General features: G+C 49.8%; 2 protein-coding genes across 5 annotated transcripts; one reads left to right on the forward strand and one right to left on the reverse strand.

Moving 5' to 3' along the window:
• On the forward strand, nt 1-16,689 carry LOC119709367 (ras-related C3 botulinum toxin substrate 3). Of its 4 annotated transcripts, none has more exons than XM_038157062.1 (22): nt 1-257; nt 703-764; nt 1,612-1,682; nt 2,002-2,180; nt 2,809-2,937; nt 3,536-3,648; nt 4,168-4,226; nt 4,339-4,416; nt 5,352-5,487; nt 5,785-5,862; nt 6,038-6,149; nt 6,310-6,380; nt 7,248-7,340; nt 7,942-8,034; nt 8,910-9,080; nt 9,173-9,320; nt 9,675-9,867; nt 13,690-13,761; nt 14,032-14,149; nt 14,785-14,847; nt 15,319-15,478; nt 15,588-16,689. In XM_038157062.1, the coding sequence occupies exons 1-22, from the start codon at nt 32-34 to the stop codon at nt 15,716-15,718; spliced, it is 2,556 nt and encodes an 851-aa protein (XP_038012990.1). In that variant the 5' UTR covers nt 1-31; the 3' UTR covers nt 15,719-16,689. The 4 variants fall into 4 exon arrangements, with proteins under 4 accessions (XP_038012990.1, XP_038012989.1, XP_038012991.1 ...); XM_038157061.1 differs by having other exon boundaries at nt 2-257; nt 8,907-9,080; XM_038157063.1 differs by lacking the exons at nt 1-257; nt 703-764; nt 1,612-1,682; ... (2 more) ...; nt 3,536-3,648; nt 4,168-4,226 and having other exon boundaries at nt 4,391-4,527; nt 8,907-9,080.
• DCXR (dicarbonyl and L-xylulose reductase) lies at nt 16,682-20,061 on the reverse strand. The gene is made up of 8 exons (XM_038157069.1): nt 19,903-20,061; nt 19,742-19,839; nt 19,490-19,644; nt 18,258-18,300; nt 17,866-17,965; nt 17,646-17,710; nt 17,439-17,556; nt 16,682-16,972 (listed from the first exon to the last, which is right to left on the reverse strand). The coding sequence occupies exons 1-8, from the start codon at nt 19,958-19,960 to the stop codon at nt 16,869-16,871; spliced, it is 741 nt and encodes a 246-aa protein (XP_038012997.1). The 5' UTR covers nt 19,961-20,061; the 3' UTR covers nt 16,682-16,868.
• Between the last annotated feature and the right edge of the window lie 282 nt (nt 20,062-20,343).

Here is a 20,343-nt window from a genome sequence, read left to right on the forward strand (position 1 = left end):
ATGGAGCGGTTCCGGGGGAGCGCGCGCGGCCATGGAGCGGTTCGGGCGCGAGTACGCGCGGCTGTGCGCGGCGGCGGGCGCGGCCCCGCAGGAGGCCGTGCTGCGGCGCCTGCGGGAGCCCGGCGGGCCGCGGGGCCGCCTGGACCTGGCGGCGCAGAGCCTCTCGCTGCCCACCTGCAGCGCGCTGGGCCGGCTGCTGCCCGGGGCTGCGCCCTTCGCCGCGCTGGCGCTCGGCGACTGCGGCCTGAGCGAGGAAGGTGCGCGCAGCTGAGGCCGCAGCGGGCCCGTCGCTGTGGGGCCGCCGCGGGGCCGCTCGTGTCCGTGACCGTGCAGCGGGCACGCTCCCCCGGTTCTCCTCGGGCGGCTCGGCCCTGCTGGCCGCGGGCGGACGGACGGTCCGGCCGGTTAAAGTGGCCCGCAGCGAGGGCGCTCCGTGGGCAGCGCGTCCGTGTCCGCAGAGCCTGTCTAGACGTGGGGTTCTTCTTCGGGGCTGAGTCGGGTAGATGTGCAAGCTGACGGGTGGTTCTCTGCCCGGACACCTTTTTGAGAACATATAACAGTTTCCTGCCCTGAGAGCTCAGGCTCAAGCTTTCCAGCAGCAGTGGCTGTTAAACAGAGTGATACGCTGGGATGATGTGCTGTCGGTTTAGGCAGAGGGTTTCGCAGATGAAATAAACAGCTTTTTTTTTTTTTCCTGCTCAGGTGTAAAACTTTTGTTGCATGGTCTTTGTACCAACACCACAGTCAAATCATTGGATCTGAAGGTGAGTGTGTTTGAAAAGAATTGACAGTGTTCTGTGATGGAGAAGGAAAAAGCACAGGCTTAATGAGAAAGAGAACTGGACAGTCCTGGTGCAGGATTGTTCTACAAGATGTATTCTTCTGTATGTTTTTTGTTCTCAACTGACTCATTCCTTGACTTGTTAACACCACATCACAATTTTCTGAAGTTACATTGCAGATCATCTTTATCCACTTTTATTCAGTTGCTCTATTTTGATAGGAAGCTATTGCTATATACCTTTTGTTAGTTGCTGCTTGGGCAGATGAGGCATATGTAGGCTTTTTTTGGGATTTCTGTATTGATCAGTGATTTACGAGCTGTTCTACTTGTGTTTCTTTCTTTTGACTAGCGTGTGCTTTGAACTAAGCATCTGCCTTCAGATGTGATTGTCTTTCTACTGAGAGTGACTTTCTGTATTCCTCTAGCATACAGCTATTCCCACAGTCACAAACTGCATCACAACTGTCTTACTCATTTGTGCTAGTGTTAACAGAGTCCTTCTTAATGAAGTGTGTTAAAATAGTTATGCTTATCTGGAATCGCTGTTTTCTGCCCCACCGTGGTCCCTGCTGATCCTGTGCTGTTCTGTGATTTTTGCAAGCTCTCAGTCATGGTGCCCTCATAAGACCAGTGGTGTGTATGGATCCACTGTTCCTCCAGGGTTTTTCATTTTGTGGGGGGCTGATTGATACGTGAAACAAATGTTGATTGGACCATTTTTGCCCAGCTGAAATTGGTGTTACAGCTGGGATGTGTCTGGTGGCGTTTGTGGTCTAGGTGGACTGGGTCTGGCTTAGCCTGCTGATCACCTGGGGCTTCTCTTTCAGGGAAATAACCTGCGAACCACGGGAGCTGAGGCTTTGGGAAAACTTCTTAGGCAGAACAAATCCATCAGGAGGTAAAAAAATGTATCTACCTCTCTTTGTGCTACTCCTGCCGGATGGAGCACAACATCTGAAAAGGGTTGAGGGTGTTTTTTGCTGGGGTGGGAGGAATGCCAAGTGGTGCAATTTCTCATGAGGGGTGGGACAGACAAAGGCGCAAGAAGTGGAGGTGCTCTTTTGGAGGATGCTGGGCCCTGGCAGCATCCTGCTCTCTGGAGCTGAGTCTGCTCCCAGAGCTGGGTGTTTGACCGGGTGTACCGTGATCCGTGTGTCATCAAGTTCACACAGCTGTGTGCTGACTCCACAAACACCAATTCTGCCTGATTTCCCTAGCCTGACCTTAGAATGGAACAGCCTCGGCATGTGGGAGGAGGGCTTCTCTTTTTTCTGCCAAGGACTGAGAGCAAACAACTTTCTTCAGCGTCTGGATCTGCGCAATAACCAGATTAACCATCAAGGGGCTGGAGAGCTGGCCATGGCACTGACACAAAATACCAGCCTTCAGGAGCTGGGTAAGAGTTCTTTGCCCACATATACATATATGCATGCAAACACAGACGTATATTCAGGTTTCTTGCCTCAGTTTCATCCAACTGGTCGGTGTCATTCCCAATTCCTGCCAGCCTGGAGTGCTTTGCTGGCTTTGTGCAGGGAGTGGTCACAGCTCCATGGCCTTTGGAGAGTGGGAGCTGAAACTGCAATCTCTGGAACCAAACCTGCAGATGAAAAACCGTGCACTTGGGGCAGAACAGTCTTTAGTGGAGGAAGAAATGTTTTCATTCCTATTTGTGGCATGCCTCATGACAGACTCTTGATACTTAATTCACACTCACTTTATCCTTATATGGAATTTTGCTGGAATTTCAGGAGAATGTGGCTTTTGTCGCTGAGTCTTTCTCATCCACAGATTCTGTCTGTGGAAGGAAGGCTCGTGAGAGCCAAATGTGAGACACAGACTTGTAACTGTCATGGCTTCCTGCAGTTCACTAAAGATTTATCCTTGCCTTTCCTGCTTTGTCACTTTCTCTACCTCTCATTCATCTTGAAAGGGGCCGCAGTATTCCCCTGTGATTGTGCTAGGACCATCTGGGATCTCAGCAGAAATGTGACTGCCATGGTGAAAGTTTGCTTTCTGTGTAGATTTGCGATGGAATAACATTGGGCTTCTGGGTGGCCGAGCTTTGCTGAACTGCTTGCATAGCAACAAGACCCTGAAGAGACTGGAGCTGGCAGGGAACAATGTTCCTGGTGACATCCTGAAAGCTGTGGGTGAGTGTGATAGGTGTACAGTAATGAATCATTTAACTCCTTTCCCAGTCCAGCTCTTGGGGGATATAGGGCACTTGCTGTTCCAGAAGAGAGCTAACCCTCTTTGCCTCCCTTTGTCAATAGCATTTCCACAGTGCTCTATGTCAACTCCTCTTGTCCTTTGGTGAGGGCTAATCAAGTTGGAAGTGTCGCTTTCACCAGCAAAACAAAAAAAAAATTTAAAAAATGGTATTGAGTTATTAGAGACTGATGTGCCATGTGAATGTGGGAGAACCTGTGACTTGCTCATAGTTTGCCTCTGATGAGCCAAGTTTTGATGTGGCTTATGCAGCACATCCTGTGTCGTTGTCCTGCCCACAGCACAGTTAACAGCTTTCCTGAGGCTGGGGTGTTGATTACCCCACACACACTGCTCTTTTTGATCCCATCCCACCTTGTGATGAAAGGTGGGATTGTCTCTACATGGGCCAGCCTGAGAAGGGCAACTGTCCTGCTGCTTCTGATACCCAGTGGTTGTCCTGAGTGCTGTCTCTTCCAGCAGTGCTTGATTCTGTTGCTTTAGAAACTTGTGCATGTTCTCCTGCTCTCTCTGCATCAGAACAAGCCTTGGATCACAACCAGGACCGTGAGGCTATCCTGAGTGAGGCCCAGAACCAAGTGAACATCCTCAGCAAGGAGGTTTTGAGTCTGAAGGATGAGAAGAACAAGCAGGTCAGCAGATGTTGGCAGTTCACATGGGGTAACTGGAATCCTTTGCTTTCCCCTGAGGTCCCCCAGAGCACTCAGTGACAGTATTGTTGTGCACCTGAAGTTGCAGGTGCATTTTTATGGGCAGGCACACAGCGTGATTTAGTACATTGAGGCCATCCTCTGAGCTGGGTTATTCAAGTGACAGTATAGTATGGACACATCCCTGCTGAACATACTCACTCTGGGTTCTGGAGGAGTTATGGTTATTTGTGCTTTTGTTTCTTCTTTTGCAATTGGTTTGATATTTTCCAAGTGGTGTAAACCTAGAGATCTCTTTTTCCATCTGACACCTCAGGATGCAGAGTCCCTGTAGCTGATGACCTTATTCAGATGTGCTAATAAACTAATCAGACTTCCAGTTTGCTTCCAGTAGAGTGGCTTGACATGTCTTCAGCTGTTGCTGGGAAGAGAAAGATGAGAAGTGTAAAGGTTTGTGTCTGATGCAGTTAATTTTCTCACTGAATTTTGCCTTGCTCACAGTTCATGGATTTTCTGGATACTGTAGACAAGCAGAAAGAAGAAAGAGCCAGGAGTGAGAAGTGAGTTAGATTCTAAATGTTTTCTGCTCTTTGATGGCAGAATTGAGCACTCTCCATTTCCTGGCAGAAATTGCCCACTTTTTTTTTCCTTTTTTTTTCCTCCCAAATGCAGAATGTCTGCAGCACGAGTCAGCCAGCTGCAGGAAGCATTGGATGAGCAGTACTCCATTATGAATTCACTGAAAACCAAGTATGGAGGAGGAAAACCTTTGTCTTCCCACTGTTTGTGCTGTATAAGCAGTGCCAAGCAGAGCTTCTAAGAAAGGGGATAATCCTGTAGGGTAGCTGGATTACTATTTTGGTTAGTTCTGCAGTAATATCCAGAAATTACAGTCAGATCAAGCCTTTGAGTTTGCCACACTGGATACTTAGCCTGCTTTTAAGTAAAATGACAGTGCATTGGTGTAAGAGCAAGTGAATTACAGAAGGTGGGAAGAAAGAAAAAGGATTGTTCAGAGGGTTGGGGCCATGTTCCTTGCATGGTTTACAGTCTGGGAGGAATCTCTGCCTGCTTCCCCTGGCAGCTGACAGTGTTCTCTGGGACCCACTGCAGGGATGGAGGAGCCTGGCTGGGGAACAATGAGGAAGAGGTGCTCAAAAGAGTGTTAGATTATGCAGAGCCACGTGCACATGGCCGTGGTTTGATTTCAAACACTGCTGAGCCTGCCTAGTTTAATTCTGCCACATAAAGGCAGTGTTTTATGCCATGCAGTGATGTGGACATGTCCCTCCTGGACAGAGCAAGTAAATTACTTCTGCTGCTCACATTTAAAATCCTGTCTCTAATGTTAAACAACTTTGCAGTAATACAGAATAGCCAGCTTTGTTCTGTGGGAGCAGTCAAATCCTGGAGGGGTCTGGGCAGGGAAATTGGCTCATGGAAGACAGTGCAGAGCAAATGCAATGGGCACTAGAACACTGGGCCCTGAGAAGTCCCAGGTCACTGCAGTGCTGCTGTGTACAGAGGTCAGCGGTGTCCTTTTCCCAGAAGCAAAAAATGCCTCATTTAGGTAGCCTGGTTTCACCTACTGCAAGATGGACATTAGCACCTTGTACCAGGTGGCATAGAGAGCTTGCTGCAGTGTCTGCCTTGGAAAGGACTCCATAAAGTGCTTTTCTTGATAGGCTGCAGATGACTGAAGCTGCCCTGGCTCTGTCTGAGCAGAAGGTGCACACGTTGGGAGAGCTGCTGAATGCCATGAAACAGGAACAAAACTCTGTGGCTGAGGGCCACTTCAGGGAGCTCCAGCAACAAAAGCAGGTGAGCTGGATAAGTCCTAGTTACGTTTGAGAGCAGGGCTTTAGGTCGTAACTGGTTTGTGTAGATTTGGGGGATGCTGGATGCAATAGGCAAGCATGATTTTTACCACTACTGCTTAGCTAAAGCCACCATGACAAAAATTCTTCTGTAAATTAGATAGATAGTTGTCAGGTGTGAAGAGGAGCCCTGGTGTTTATGGTGTAGGTTGGATTTAGCTGGGTGTGATGTTGGTTGGCACAGGCTGGTAGTGCAAGAACTAGGGGGAGTACAGGTTTTTAATTCTGGTTCTGTTTGCAGGAAGGTGCTGATCGGGAAGGCAGGCTTTTGCATGACTTGTCTGCTGCCAGTGAGAAAAATCTGCTGCTGAGAAATCAGGTAGGAAACCAAGTCCAAGTCTGAGAAGTGGCACTTGAACATGTATAACATCTGCTCCGTAGATATGGTCTCTACTTTGATCCTTGGTTGGGTGTCTCTTCATTGTCCTGTACTGCCAAATTTTTTGTGCTAAGAGGAAAAGAAAAACCTTTGTGGTGATAATTTTCTTATGTAGGTGGATGAGTTGGAGAGGAAATGCAAAGTTCATCAGGATCAGCTGTTCCAGGTGAAACAAGACTTGACCAACACAACAGCAGAGCTGAAGCTGCGGGCTGTGGAGGCTGAAGGCGAGTGGAGGAGTAGAAACAGCTTGTGGACACCTGTGGTTGGGATCATTGCTCCTGCACAGGCAGCCGAGGAGAAAGAGTTGGCAGAGTGTGAAAAAGTATGAATACAGCTGTGTGACAGGAATGCCAGAGTTGTGATATGCCTGCTTTTAATCTGCAGAACGTCTGGAAATGGAGAAAAGAAGATTTAAACAAAGCCTTGAAGACATGGAATCCCTTCGGGTAAAAGAGGTAAGGATGGGGTTTCTGCAGCATCCTGGTTAGTCTTTCTTTGGTCCTGACATACATCACCAGCGGAGATCGTTGTTTGCTGTAATGTGCTCCTAAAAAAGTTTAAAAGTTAGTGGGCTCAGATTTATTGTGGGAATAATGGGTCATTTCTTCAAGCAAAGCCTGACTGAAGAGATCACAAGACCTTCTACCAGCTAGTAAGATTTTCTAGCTTTCAACAGTATGGGCCAGAGTGGGATGTGATGCTACAAGAGAGGCTGGCCTTCATATTGGTCTGTGCACAGAGGTAATTATAAATAAGGAATATTTTCCTGCTTCTGAAATGAATACATTTTAATGTTTTAATTGCTTATACAGAAGCAGTCCTTTAACAGGGCTCAGCATGCTAGTTCCTTCTCTGTTACGTTTCAAAGGGGGTTGTGTCTGAGTGTGGACAGGCCAACAGACTACAACCAGTTGTCTTAGCAGTGTTACTGAGGTTTGAAATCTCTCCAAAATAAAATTATACTAATAGATTTCTCTGAAGATACCGAAATCTTTTAAGAAAAGTCACAGGCCGGGAAGATTTTACCAACATTACAGCTAGAAAATTAATCTGTTGTGTTTTGTATCACTTGACAATGAGAGCTTGGACTCCCTCCTTGTGGCCTGGGAGGGATCTCTGTCTAAGAATTCCTAGTTTCTAGAGGGTAGATTCCATCTGTACTACTGTTTCCTAGTGGAGTTCTGGGCGAGGTAAGAATTTTGCTTGGCTGGTAGGTGGGTCAGTGAGAGGATGCTTCACTGCTGTGATGAGTAGTCCTGCTGCCTGCTTTGCCTGGAGATGGAATGGTTTTCTGTCACTTGCTGGTTTCTGCTGCTTTGCAGGTGGATCGTATGGCACAGCAGATGGAGGCCAGTGAGCGTTCCATGCACGACAGGATCCAGAGGCTGGAGGCCATCAGGATATCTCTGGACGAGGTGAGAAAAAGTGCTCTAGGCACGTTTAAAGACTCATCTAGCAGTGCACAGAGAAGGCTGCCGGGAAAGCTTTGTGGAGTCTCTGACTGCAGACCTTTGTAAAGATTGTCGTGTGCTGTAAGGAGGAACAGAAAACAGCAGTATTCACCAGCCAAAATTATTTTTACTGCTTTGGACTAAGGAAGAAGGTTCCAAGGAGAAACTTGTAAATTCAGATTGGACAAAAATAAGGACTCCATTGAACGTGGTTGGAGTCTTACTAAGATTTGACTTTACAGGATTCTCATGTTGTCACAAGTAGTGTAGTGCGTTTATCCTTATATATTTCCCCAGCTATATCCAGCAGTGCTCTTTCCTATTCCCTTGCTTTGGAAAGGTTTCACCAATACTTGCCCTCATATAACTGAAATTCACACTGAACTTAGATAGCAGTCTTGAACTGGGGAAAGGTTTGTATCTTTGTTTGCTTTTGCTGCCCCTGAGTGAAAAGGAGAGCTGTGTCATTTTATAGCCTGCGACTGGAGGCTGCTCGTGTTTTCTGGTCAGTGTGGCAGCAATGCAGCTTCTCTTTCTGGAATGATTTTCCATGATTCCCTGGCAGGAGCTGAGCCAAGTCAAAGCAGCTGCACTAACTGAGCGAGGACGGGCAGAGGAGGAGTTAATAAAAGCACGGAGTCAGGCACGCCTGGAGGAGGTAAGGACAGACCTGTCTGTGGGCCTGTCCCTGTGGGAGGGAAGTGGTTTGGCTGCCCCATCTACGTCTTAGTCTTGGGGAGCTGCTAACTCACTCCTCTCTGGGTTTTACTGACCCACAAATGGTGTGATTGCTGAGGAAGGAGCCCTGAAAAGTCTAATTTAAACTGTCTTCAGTAGTAACAGAACTGGTGTCAATATTATCATGGCAGATTTAATTTAAGTTGCCAACATCTGAAGCCAACGGCCAGATGTTGATCCTTCTTTTTAATGACAGCTTTCATGGGGTGCTCCTGAAATTTCTCTGAACACTGAGAAATTTCTTCAGGTGGCTACTGCTGCTGGGTAAATAAAGTCACTGTAGTATTGAACTCTGTGAAAATGGTAATGAAGTTAACATCCTGTGAAACAGAACAAGGGGTGAGGAAAATACACAAAAACTATTAGAATATTTACTTACTTGTAGCATCACAAAAGAAAATGTTTCATTGAGTTACAGACCTAGAAATCTGACACGTGGGATCCAGCAGTTGCTGAGTTGCATAGTTGCATGCAGTGGTGCTGCAGAGTCATTTGAGGGATGGAGGAGGTGAAGGTGGAGCATTGGTTGTAAACACTGGTGGTGGCATCGCTACATCTGCCAGGGACCTGTCTGTGTTTCTCAGCTGAGTGTTTTGGTCTCTGTCAGTGTCCTGCCTGCAAGAGGAAGCAGCTTGGAGTCACTCCTGAGTGCCAGGAGAGGACTGTGTCCTGTGCTTGTCAGTGCCAGTTGACTCAATAAAGGGTTCACTGTATTAGGAACAGAGAGGGGAGAGTCTCTTCACAGGAATGAAGTGGGACTCTTTAATTTTCATTTTCCTTTGTGTCTTACAGCAGCAACGACTAGAACACCTAGAAGAGAAGCTGCGGCTGATGACTGAGTCAAGGGATGAAGCTCAGAACTGCTGCCTTAAGCAAAAGGAAATGGTTGCTGAGGCCCAGGCCAAAGCCAAACAGTTGGGCCTGTATGCTGATGGACTCAAGAGGAGGCTGGATGAACTTCAGCAGGTACTTTGGACTGGAGTACAGGTAGTCGCCACAGGGCCAGAACAAGTTGCTGAAGTTGTTTGGTTGTTCATGAATTTGTCTTTGTGTGTCAGGACCTGGACAGGAAGGAAGAGGAGAAAGTGACAGAGCTAAATAAGATGAAAGTGGAATTACAGGAGCAGATTGGGCACCTGGAGGCTGAACGCACAGCCCAGGATGGGCTGAGAGAGAAGATTGCAGCTCTGGAAAGACAGCTGAAAGGTGTCTTCATGCTTCTTTCATGCTTCCTTTCATGCTTCTCAAATGGTAACTCTGAGTTACCCTGCATTGGGCCTGGAACTGAGCTGTGCTCACAGGTAGTGACAGCAAGTGCTTCCTGCCTGTGAGTACACCTATGAGTTGTACTCTCCATCCACATGTATTTACAGGGATTCCTGTCCTCCTTTTTTAGAGACCATCACTCAGATGACCACCCAAAGGTGCACGGCAGGCAAAATTTGCATTTCCTGCACAGTGCAGTATGCCTGCTGGCTGTAGGACTTCCACTGTCTTTGGCCTGCTCCTCTTTATTCCAGGGATACCTTGATTTTCTTTACTAATGCTGCTTTTTCACAGCCCTATCCAGTAATCACCGTGAAGCACTGCTGGACAAAGAGGGTGAGATCTCTCTGCTGCTGGAGAAGCTGAGAATGAAGGAGGCTGAGATCTCCAGGATGAGGGAAGAGGAGGCCCAGCGAGCAAGTTTCTTGCAGAATGCCATCATGGCATATGTGCAGGGATCTCCCTTGGGAGCCCACAGTTCTAGGAAGTGAGTGTGTGGCTTAAAGGATCCAAATATCTGCTGTCAGGGAAAGGATGAGAAACTCAGGTACAGCTCCTTCTTCCTAAATGGACAGTTCTGTCAGAGTGGGGTGACACAAAGGCTTGCAAGTAGTTAAATGCCCTTGCTGCTCAGAAATCTTCCTCCTGACAGCATAAAGGAGAGGAAGAAACAACCATCCAGGCCTGTGGGTCTGAGTCCATGGTGTCGAGCCCCCTCCCCTGCACTGCCACAGCCTATTGGTACAGGGGGTTACTGCTTACTGGGGGTTTGTATGTTCCCTGCTGCAGCATTTGTTTGGATGGCAGGGCTGTTCACAGAGAAATGTGAGAAAAAGCGACAGGAGTGTTTACAGTTCCCTGTGGGCCGGAGCAATTTGCCTTGTTAATGGGATCCTGAAACTGCTGGAAACACCAGATATTACCCACTTGTGCTTTTTCACCCAATGTTTACAGACAAAAGCAGAATCTGACGGGGCCCTCTCTGGCTTGTTTACCCTCCATCTGTGGCTCTGGCCATATTGATGGGCCATAGAAACACATTTGGCACAGACAGAAACAGCTGCACCCAGGGGCTTTGGTGCAGTGCTGTCCATGTCCTTGTGGGACAGCTGGGCTTTGGCAGTGGTTCTGCTTCTGCAGCAGTGAGTGGCAGGGAAAAGGTGAGTGGCTGTCAACATCTGTGCTTCTTCACTGTGAACTGCAGCCCTTAGCTGAAGGTGTTGTGGCCAGTATTGCTACAGGATTTAGTTTCCCTATGACAAATGGCAGAACTGTTCTCCTGGCTTCTCAGGCTCCTAGAACTGAGCGCTGTGGCCTTAACCTGGAGAGGAGCAATGCTTCTGGTGTGACACTGGGGAGTTGCTTCTCAGAGCACAAAAGGAAGAAGGTGGTTCCTCTCCTGACAGCGCAAGTCCTTGCATGACCTGGAGAAAGGGAAGGGTTACTAGAGCCTGAATGGAGAAAGCAGGAGCTGTTGTCAGGCCAGCAGTATTGAGCCTTGAGGGAGTTCTTCCTGTGAGTCTGGGGTGGGAACATTTCTTAGTTACATATATTAAGAGACACCTGGAAAATGAAAGTTTCTGTGTGGACTGGTTGCTTTTGTGTTCATTTTTTATACTGGGTTTTGCTCTGCTTAATAAAGAACTTCTGCATTTTGCCATTAGCACTGGACAGTGGCAAACTGGATGTTTGGCCGATGCGGAGGGTGGGTGCTGTGTTATTCTCCTGAAGACCCAGTCAGCCTGTCCTGCAGCTAAAAGGCTGTTACAGGTGGATGAGATGGGAATGGTTTTGGTTCAGGACCAAGATAAAAGCAAAGACGCTGGAAAGCTTTTCCCTAGTCATAACAAAGAGAACCTGTGGCAATAACCACTTAGTTTGTGGCTGCTGGGCAGACCCACAGGTAAGGGAAAAGCAAAGCCTGTTGTTTGCAGACAGGGCCACTGCTGTGGGCGCCTCTTTTCCTGGCAGGGGAGGTGGGGGAAGCCAAAAGCCATCCTCCTGCAGGATTTTTCCTGCTCCATCTTAGTTCCTCAGCAGCTCTGGGCAGATGACGGCGAGCTATGCAGCTGCAACGTAACCCGGTTCTCAAGCTTTGTCCCTGAGCCGGCGGGCCCCGGCGCGGGCCGCCCCTGCTGAGGCGGAGCCGGCGGCCGCGCGGCCCGGCCCCGGTGCTCGGCGGCCCGCCCCACCCCGCGGGCGGGCACTGCGGCGCAGTCGCGGCGCCGCCATCGCGGGCAGATGCAGGCGATCAAGTGTGTGGTGGTGGGCGACGGGTGAGTGCGGGAGGGGCCGCGGCCCGGCCCCGCAGCCCCGCGCCGAGCGGGCCCGGCGGCGCCGAGGGCAGGGGGGGGCTGGCCCGGGGCTGCGCCCGGCAGAGCCGCTCCGCCGGCGGAGGCCCCGCGGCGAGGCTCGGCCCGGCCTGGCTCGACCGGGGCCTGGCTCGGGTGGGGCCGGGGCGGCGGGAGCGGGGCCGGGCCGCCGGGGAGCCCCGGCGGGAGAGCGGGGCCTTGCGGCGGCCCCGCAGCCCTGCCCGGCTCCTTTCATAGTTCACGAACTTGGGTGCTGCCTGGGTAGCGAACACAGGCTTCTCCTGGGTTTTACGTTTGCCTCCTTGTTGTTCCATTTGGGTGCCGGTATTTTGCTATTTTTATTTGTACCTGCTTGATTCCTGACGGAGTCTTTCCGAAAATCTTGATGTTCGCAGGTCTCGTATGTCCTATTGTTGATTGTTCCGAGATGAAATGCATTGCTCTTTCTGATTTGACCATGTGCTCCTTATCACCCTTTTTGCTTTTTTCTTAAGGCTCTTCCTAAATGCCTTTTTTTGGGAACACATCTGTCTGCAAGATGCAGGCATGCACTAGACTGCACTAGATTTATGCCGCTTTGTAACTTTCCTAGCTCATCCTGCATATTTTTCTTCACAATTCCAGTTTACTTTTCTGATCACCTCAGCAAGAGCAGAGCTGAGGTACTCAAACCTAAATGTGAACTGGTCCTAGGCAGGGACTAGACTTCCCCTTTCTCCTGCATGCCACCCCCTCAAATACACATTTGTGGTGAGGCCTTCAGGTTCCAGCCTGTGAGGGCTAAAGAAGAGAGTAGGAGAAAGTACAGCCTTATTGCAGAGGGGAGAGGAGCGACTGGGAGCTCAGGATGTTGGAAATGGAGTTCAGCTAAGGTGTGCTGTCCTATGTTTTGCCTTAAGACTAAATCAACAGTGCAGACTGAAAGAAACACATAGATACACAGGTTTTTGTGAATTGTGTCCCTGTTTGGTGGGAAAGTGAAGTCACACTTTAGGAGGAAAGTTGGACCACCCAGCCTAGTGGTTCATGACAAAACTTCTCTCTTCTCAGACCAAGGGGACCTAATCCAAAGGAAAAGTTGTAATAGTGGTTCGTTCTCTCTGTGCTTTCTGTCATCCTGGTGTGTGCAGGGGACTGTCAACTCTCTTGCTCTCTTCTGACATCCTCTCTTACGTCAGTCTGGCTGCAGAATTGGGTAGGGGATACCCATTTCTGCTAGCTACTCAGCTTCACCCAGGCACCTCAAAGCCAGCTTTCCCTGGCACTGGCACTCACAGTCTTTTTCTGGAAGGTTGTCTGCAGTTCACAGCTTTCTCCGTGATAAAGAGGTTGCTGACACTGCTGGTACTCCTCTGTTCTTACAGTGAAGCTCTATGTTAGGGAATCTGCAGGGCTGGTTACAGCCCCTGTGCTCACTCTGTTGCTGGCCTGGCCCTTGCCAGCTGCCACTGCTGGGCTGACCAGTCCTTCAGCAAAGCCCTGAGCTGGTATTTTTATCCTTTTTCACTAATCTTTTCCAAACTGCCTGCAGTCAACTTTAAAGTCCATTTTTGTTTATGGATACTTACTTTTTCTCCTTTGTGTTTCTTGATATTGAATTCCTGTATCTGAGGAGCTTGCAGATCTGCATTGTTGGATGTTTTTAACCTCACTGTTTATCCATTTTGCTGAATTACTGTGCATCTGAGCCCAGCACACAACTCTAATTTATTCCCTCTCTTGGTTCATGAAACAGCTATATTTTGACTGATGTCTTGCTGAGGGTAGGGAAAAGGAGTGGCGGAGAGCAGGGTTGGGAAGCGCTCAGGCAAGGTGCACCTTTTGATTTCAGGCCATTTCTGTGACAGCTAGGGAATTCCAGCCTGCAACAGGTTTGTTTTCCTCACATGGTAGCTTTTTACCCAACCATGTGTTTTCAGTGAGGGAAGGGTGAGTTTTACTGCCTTAGTGCTCCATGCTGTACCCTTCCTTATGCTTGTCACTCTTGCCCTCTGCAGAGCTGTAGGGAAGACCTGCTTGCTGATCAGTTACACCACAAATGCCTTTCCTGGAGAATACATTCCCACCGTGTAAGTAATGGCTTGGGCTTCAGTTGCTTTTTGATCTCTATGCTTGTGTGTGTAAAAGTTTGGTTTGTATGTGAGGAGGTGGCTGTTGCAGATCAGACTGTGAACTTGACAGGTAAGGATGATGCTGTGGCTGTGTGTGTGAGGAAGGCAGATTGTCCCCACTGGAACTGTGCTGCAGTATCCTTTCCTGATTCACTGCCCCTTTGAATTCTGTATAAAGATGCGAAGGTCACCACAGAATTGTCACTGATGGGGACTCTTCATTGGCAGGTTTGATAATTATTCTGCCAATGTGATGGTAGATGGAAAGCCAGTGAACCTGGGCCTCTGGGACACAGCAGGGCAAGAAGACTATGACCGACTGCGGCCTCTTTCCTATCCACAGACGGTGAGTGCTGGGCTTGGACTGGCTTATGACTGCTCCCTCCCAGAGACAGGGAGGCTCCCAAGGACAGGCATGCTTCTTTCCTTTGAGGAAAGTCTGAGTTCCTGCAGCAACACCCATAATTCTGGTTGGTTAAGAAGTATCGCAGCTGATTTTCTCCTAAGACATTGTCCTGTTCTAGTCTCTTCTTGGTAATGGTCTTTGAAGAGGTGTGGGTGGCCCAGGGAGGCTCAAGTAAAAGGAATGCTGTAGGGCTGCTGTGCAGCGTAGCCAGTTCCATATTCCCATTCTCCCTCAGCAGGGCAGATCCCTGTTGGGCTGCCCTAGGAGTGTTTCTGGGTGTAGCAGTTCCTAAGCAGCCGTGCTGCTGGTGAAGCCCTTAGTGCTGTTAAGATGTTTGAGGCCTCAGGCTCTTAAAATGCAGAGCCCAGCATTGTGAAAGAAGATGTAATGATACACTCATGGTCCATTCCTTCCCTCTCTGAATTAGTTTAACACCCTTAATGGGGAAGAATTTCTTAATGCCACAGCAGCCCTTGCTTGTGGAAGGAGGTTGTCCTTTCTCAGGCTCCCTCTGCAGCCTCCCTTCACTCTGGCTGTTTCTTTCTGCACAGCTGACCCTCTTGTTTTTTGCACAGGATGTTTTCTTGATCTGCTTCTCCCTTGTGAGTCCAGCCTCCTTTGAGAATGTCCGAGCTAAGGTAAAGTATTCTCCTCCTGGGTGAAACAGTAGAAGGGAAGAACCAGTGACACTCCCTGCTCCACCCAACACCACACCTACAAGCCCAAAACTTCAAGCAGTAATGTTTTGGTGAGGGAAAATCATAGTCTGCAGGTTTTAAGTGGGGCCTGCTCTTTATTAATGACTTCTTTGGCTAAGTTACTGCCTTTCTGAATCTGTGCTTTAAGATAAGGGATGTCTTAGAAGCTAACATGCAGTTAAGGAAAGCGCCGTGTGCAGAGTTGGCTGGCAGTGTCTGTCAGGGGTACCTTTGTTATAACATCTGCACCAGTCTCTCTTTGCAGAGCATATTAGAACTGTTGGAGCAGTATCCTGTTCAGGTATTGCCACCATGTCAGTCGTGAACCTCTTCATTCCCCACAGTAGGAATGCATCCTTATGTTATGGCCACTCATATAACTACTTTTCTCATCATGCCTCTCTGTTTCAGTGGTACCCTGAGGTCCGACACCATTGCCCAAATACACCTATTATCCTGGTGGGCACCAAGCTGGACTTGAGGGATGATAAGGACACCATTGAAAGGTTACGTGATAAGAAACTGGCCCCCATCACCTATCCCCAAGGCTTGGCCATGGCTCGGGAGATCGGTGAGTCTCATGACAGGCAGATGTCGGTGGCACTGCACTTTGTCAGGGGGTGAGCGACAGTGTATGGTGGTGGAACTGGAGTGGTTGAGCCGGAGCTCTCTTTCCCCAGGGTCAGTAAAGTACCTCGAATGCTCTGCCCTGACGCAGCGGGGCTTGAAGACGGTGTTTGATGAAGCCATCCGGGCTGTGCTCTGCCCACCGCCTGTGAAGAAGCCTGGCAAAAAGTGTACCATGTTTTGAGGGCTGTGGCCTTGGTGTTGGCTCAGCATGCTGTCGTCCTCTGACAGATTGCATATTAAGCTGGGTGTTTCTGAAGGGGGCTGGGATGTGTAGGGCCCTTCATCATGTACGAAGTCAGTGTTTTTTAAATGTCTCTTTGATTTAACGTCAGTGTTGATGTGAAGGGGCAGTGGGGACAGGAGACCAGCTGGGGACTATACAGCCCCCAGGGGAGGTACAGCGGGGAAGGCAAGGTAGCTCCTTCAGGCAACAAGCTGTTTTGGCTCTCCTGAACTCCAAGTGGAAAGGGCTGAGACATCCATCCTGTTCTGGAAACACCTGTTTTCAACCTGAAGGTGAAACAGGTGGTGAACATCCTGGTGGAGTGGGGAGGGAGCTGATTTCAATGGTGCTGAAAGACAAGAACAGCTGGGAGGATGGTAGGGTCTCCTTGCCCAGCCTGCTGTGGCTAACAGTTAACAAACTGGTGCTCTAGCAGAATGTTCCTGAGACTGTTAAAGAAATCATAACCAGCCCTGGAAGGGGTCAAAGTAAATGAGAAGCTGGAAAACAAATCATTAGGTGCTTTATTGGGTACTAGCCAAACTCTGTGAGTGAAACAGCTCTGTGCAATCAATGCATTTGCCTTTTTGTGTGTGCACACCCTAGGACAGCATGGTGCTGCTCCCCCCCATTAGTCTTTAGCAGGGCCTCCCCCCAAAATCCAGTCTCTGCAGAGCAGGGCTGGGGTTGTTGCCTCTATTTTATTTTTTTTTTCTACTAAAGACAACAAAGGAAGCAGTGAGGAGTCTGCTAACTTCTTTCCCTTCCCACTGAAAATGCAGACAGACTCTGTGGATTTGGATGGAACAGGGAGAGCTTCTGAAGGGTTGTGGGGGGGGGAACAGGGTTGGAAGAGAGGTCCAATTTCTAATCATCATGTAGAGTGACAAGATAAAACCTTATTTGGTGCAATAAACATTCTCCATGAAGGTGTATGTGAGCTTTATTATATAGCAGCCTGGCAAAGGTGATTTTCTGCCTCACTTCTAATACAGTCTTCAGCCCTTCCGCCCCTTCAGCAAGAAGTGAGTCATTGTTTTCTATCCAGTTTACATCTAGGCAGTATTCATATGAAAATTGAGGCCCGGTCTGAAATGCAGGTGTCATCTTAGGAGACAAGAAAGCCCCCGTCAACCATCAGTGAGCTGCCAGTTGTCATAGCACTCTTGTCACTCAGCAGGAAGAGAATGCTGTTCACCACATCATCCACCTCTGCAATCAAACACAGAGAACATCTGATGCCCACCTCAAAGTGTACCAGAAAAACAAGCACTTAAAAAGGTCTGCCTTTGACCTCTACAGGTAATTAGAGCCGGAAAGCGTTTCTGCCTTCAAACTGTGCTTGATGAAGTGTCTGGGACAGTGTGGCTGAGAGCTGGACATCAAAGTGTCCTTGTGATCAAATGGTGCTTAGGTCACAACAAACACCCTGTCAAGTTTATGAACAATAGAATACGTTCATTTCACTTGTCCCAGGATGAGGAGGCCGTAGGAAAAGCGAGAGGAAGGTTGGTTCTCACCCTGTCCTGATCAAATACTGCAGGAATTCAGCCAAAAGGCATTCAGCAGAGCTGTCACTTAGCCTGAAAATTGGCAACTTCCGGGTGTGATGTCAGTGAGAAGGCAGGCTTGGAGAAAACATGAGAGCATAGCCTGGGGACAGGCGTACATCACTGACCTGCAAACTTTCCCAGGGGAATCCGATTAATCATGGCAGCAGATTTCTGAGGGTCACTCCAGTTAATTCTCCCCATGTCAGTCATAACCACGGTGGGGTTCACAGTGTTCACCCTAATCTGGGACCAGGAGCAACAAACAATCTAATCCAACTGCTGTGCTTGTGCTCAGGTTCAGCTTTCACACTTTTCTCTCACAGACTCCTTACCTTGTGGGGTCCCAGTTCCATTGCCATTACTTTGCTCAGCATATCCAGAGCACTTTTTGTGGAACCTTTAAGAGAAGGGAAGGAGATATTTAACTGCTCAGCACCTGGTCCGAAGGTGCTATGGAACACGCAGGGATTGTGCTGCCCAAAACTGGCAGCTTGCTGGGGTCTCCAGCTGGTCAGAACTGAGAGGGGCACTGCTAAAGCTGCGCACACTTACAATAAACAGCATGATCCCTCAGCGCACGCTTCGATGCCTGGCTGGAGACGTTCACAATAGCCCCTGGCACCCCTTGTGCAATCATCTGCCGAGCCACTATCTGGGAGGGGAAGGAGAAAAAAAAAAAAGGAATGCCAGAATCCTAACAAGAGAAATCATTATTTCACTCCATAGGAATCTTGCTGGGCTATTATGGTAGACCAAAGAACAAAAACATCTGGCGGAACCAAGTCCTCACTGCCTCCTGCTTACAAGAGAGTCAAAGCAAGAGTGTGAAGGGACTGTACATGTACTTTCTGGGATTGGCTTTGGACTGCAGTCCTTTCAGCCCCCACAGTGGACACATACCCCTGCTATTCATGGAGGCAGCTGCAGTGACAGTTCTTTCTCACCTGGGAAACATGAAGCACAGCCCCAAAATTCACATCAAGAGACCTACAAATAAATCAAATTTAAGTTACTAAGTGGTTGTAGCCCAGCCCAGGGAGCTGTTTTGGGGGGCAGCAGAGGACAAGTGCTGCTGGTCTCTTGGAAACATTGGTGATACTCTAGGACATGGACAGAAATGCCAAGTTGTCAGGAGAGCCAGAATGGGACCTCAGCACCGAAGTAGAACCATCCATTGGCTGCAAGCCTGTCCTTGTGTGAGGAGGTGCATGCATGCATCAGGCGCATTTTGCACAGGACTCTGCCCTTCTGCAGCATAACGGAATTCCTCTGTCAAAGTTTAAACAGAGCCCTGGGCTTCAGCCAGGGCAGATGACTCTTAGGTCAAGCAAACCCTTCACACAGATTTACAAAACAAAGTTGCTGTAAGGTGGGTAGAGGCAGCATTTCTTCTGTTTGCCACATCGTAATTCCTTAGTCAGGCTTCCACCTGCCAGTTCTGCAGAATGATCTTAGTAGAATCCATACATTTGATGTTCTAGTCACAAACCTTTATTATAGATTCTCAACAACCATTTTCAACACAGGGACACAGCATGACCCATTTTCTCAGAAGGATGTGGTCAAGTATGCCTGTATCCTAAGGCGTACTCACAACAAAACTATGGCCCTTTTCAGGGAATTGTAGTTAGCAAATTTAATTTCCCACCATGACCGTTTTTTGTTTCCTTACCTGGCTTTGTTGTCTCTATTTCTGAATTGTCTTAGCAACAACTGCCTTTCAATTTAACCGAGCTGGAACTAGACTGGAAGCTCTGAGCTTGATGAGCAGCAAAGGCACTCCTCCCATGGCAGTGGGATGACAGGTGCACCCCGCCGTTCTGGAGGTGACACTGCAGGTTCTGGCTACTTAGAAATGGATGTAAGAGCCAGTGCTTTGTTTCCTTTTGCTGTTTAGGGGGTGAAAGGTGATGATGTAAAGAATGAAAAGACAGTAAAGAAAAAGGACATACGCAGTAACAATCGACCACTGGGCATTGCCAAAAGTGTGCATGTCAGCCTGTCCAGTGTCTATACACCAGCTGCTGACTTTGTTCTTTCCAGCTGCTTCCCCTCTAGTAACGCCCTTTTCTGGAAAGCTGTGCCGCCGTTTTTGACGTTCACAGCTTTGTGAGACCTTGGCGGACGTGGGCCCCTGAGCTCCCCGAGGAGCTGCGGGCCGGGGCCGGGCACTCACCGCTGCAGGGCCGAGCGCGTCACCTCCAGGAAGGGCTGCAGCTCCGCCACCGCCGCGTTGTTCACCAGCAGCTCGAACGGCCCCGCCGCGCCCACCGCCGCCTCCACGGCCTCCCAGTCGGCCAGGTCCACGCAGAGGGTCTCGATGCCCGGGCACTGCGGCGAGGCGGCCGCGGTGGGCGGGGGCCCGCGGGGGAGCCCGGTGCCCGGAGCGGGGTTATCGGGGCGGGGAGGGGCAGGGGGGGCCCGGTACCTCGCGCGCGAGGCTCTCCAGGTCCGCCGCCGTTCGGCTCAGCGCGGTCACCCGGGCCCCGGCCCTGCCCAGCGCCACGGCCACGGCGCGACCGATCCCTGCGGGGACACGGCGTCAGCCCCGGCCCGCGCGGCCCCCGCCCGGCCCCCGCCCGCGGGCACCTTTGCCGGCCCCGGTCACCAGGGCCCGCCGGCCGCGGAAGCTGGGACGCGGCTCCATGTCTCGGCTGGACTGTGGCCGGGGCGGGCCCGAGGCCGGGGCGGGGGCCGGGAGCGGGGCGGCCCCTCGGGCCGAGCGAGCGGGGCGATCCTTCCCCGCCTCCGCCGAGCGAGCGCGGCACGAGGCTGGCTCAGGCTCATCCGGCAAGACAGGCAGAGGTGCAGAGGTGAAGTTTCGTGGCTCTCGCTCGTGATTGAAGTATCATTTCAGCGACCACAGAAGAACAGTTTTTTTTAGAGTCTGATGAAAAAGACCTGCCAGCTCTGCCCCCTCGAAGTTGCTGCTGAAGATGACAATTAAAATCCTCATTATCTCAATTCTTTGATTGTACTTTATTAAGAAGCAGCTGCAAGGATTCTTCTCATCCATCTCTGTTCTCCACA

Source organism: Motacilla alba, chromosome 18, assembly GCF_015832195.1.
Source record: "Motacilla alba alba isolate MOTALB_02 chromosome 18, Motacilla_alba_V1.0_pri, whole genome shotgun sequence".
Lineage (NCBI taxonomy): Eukaryota > Metazoa > Chordata > Aves > Passeriformes > Motacillidae > Motacilla > Motacilla alba.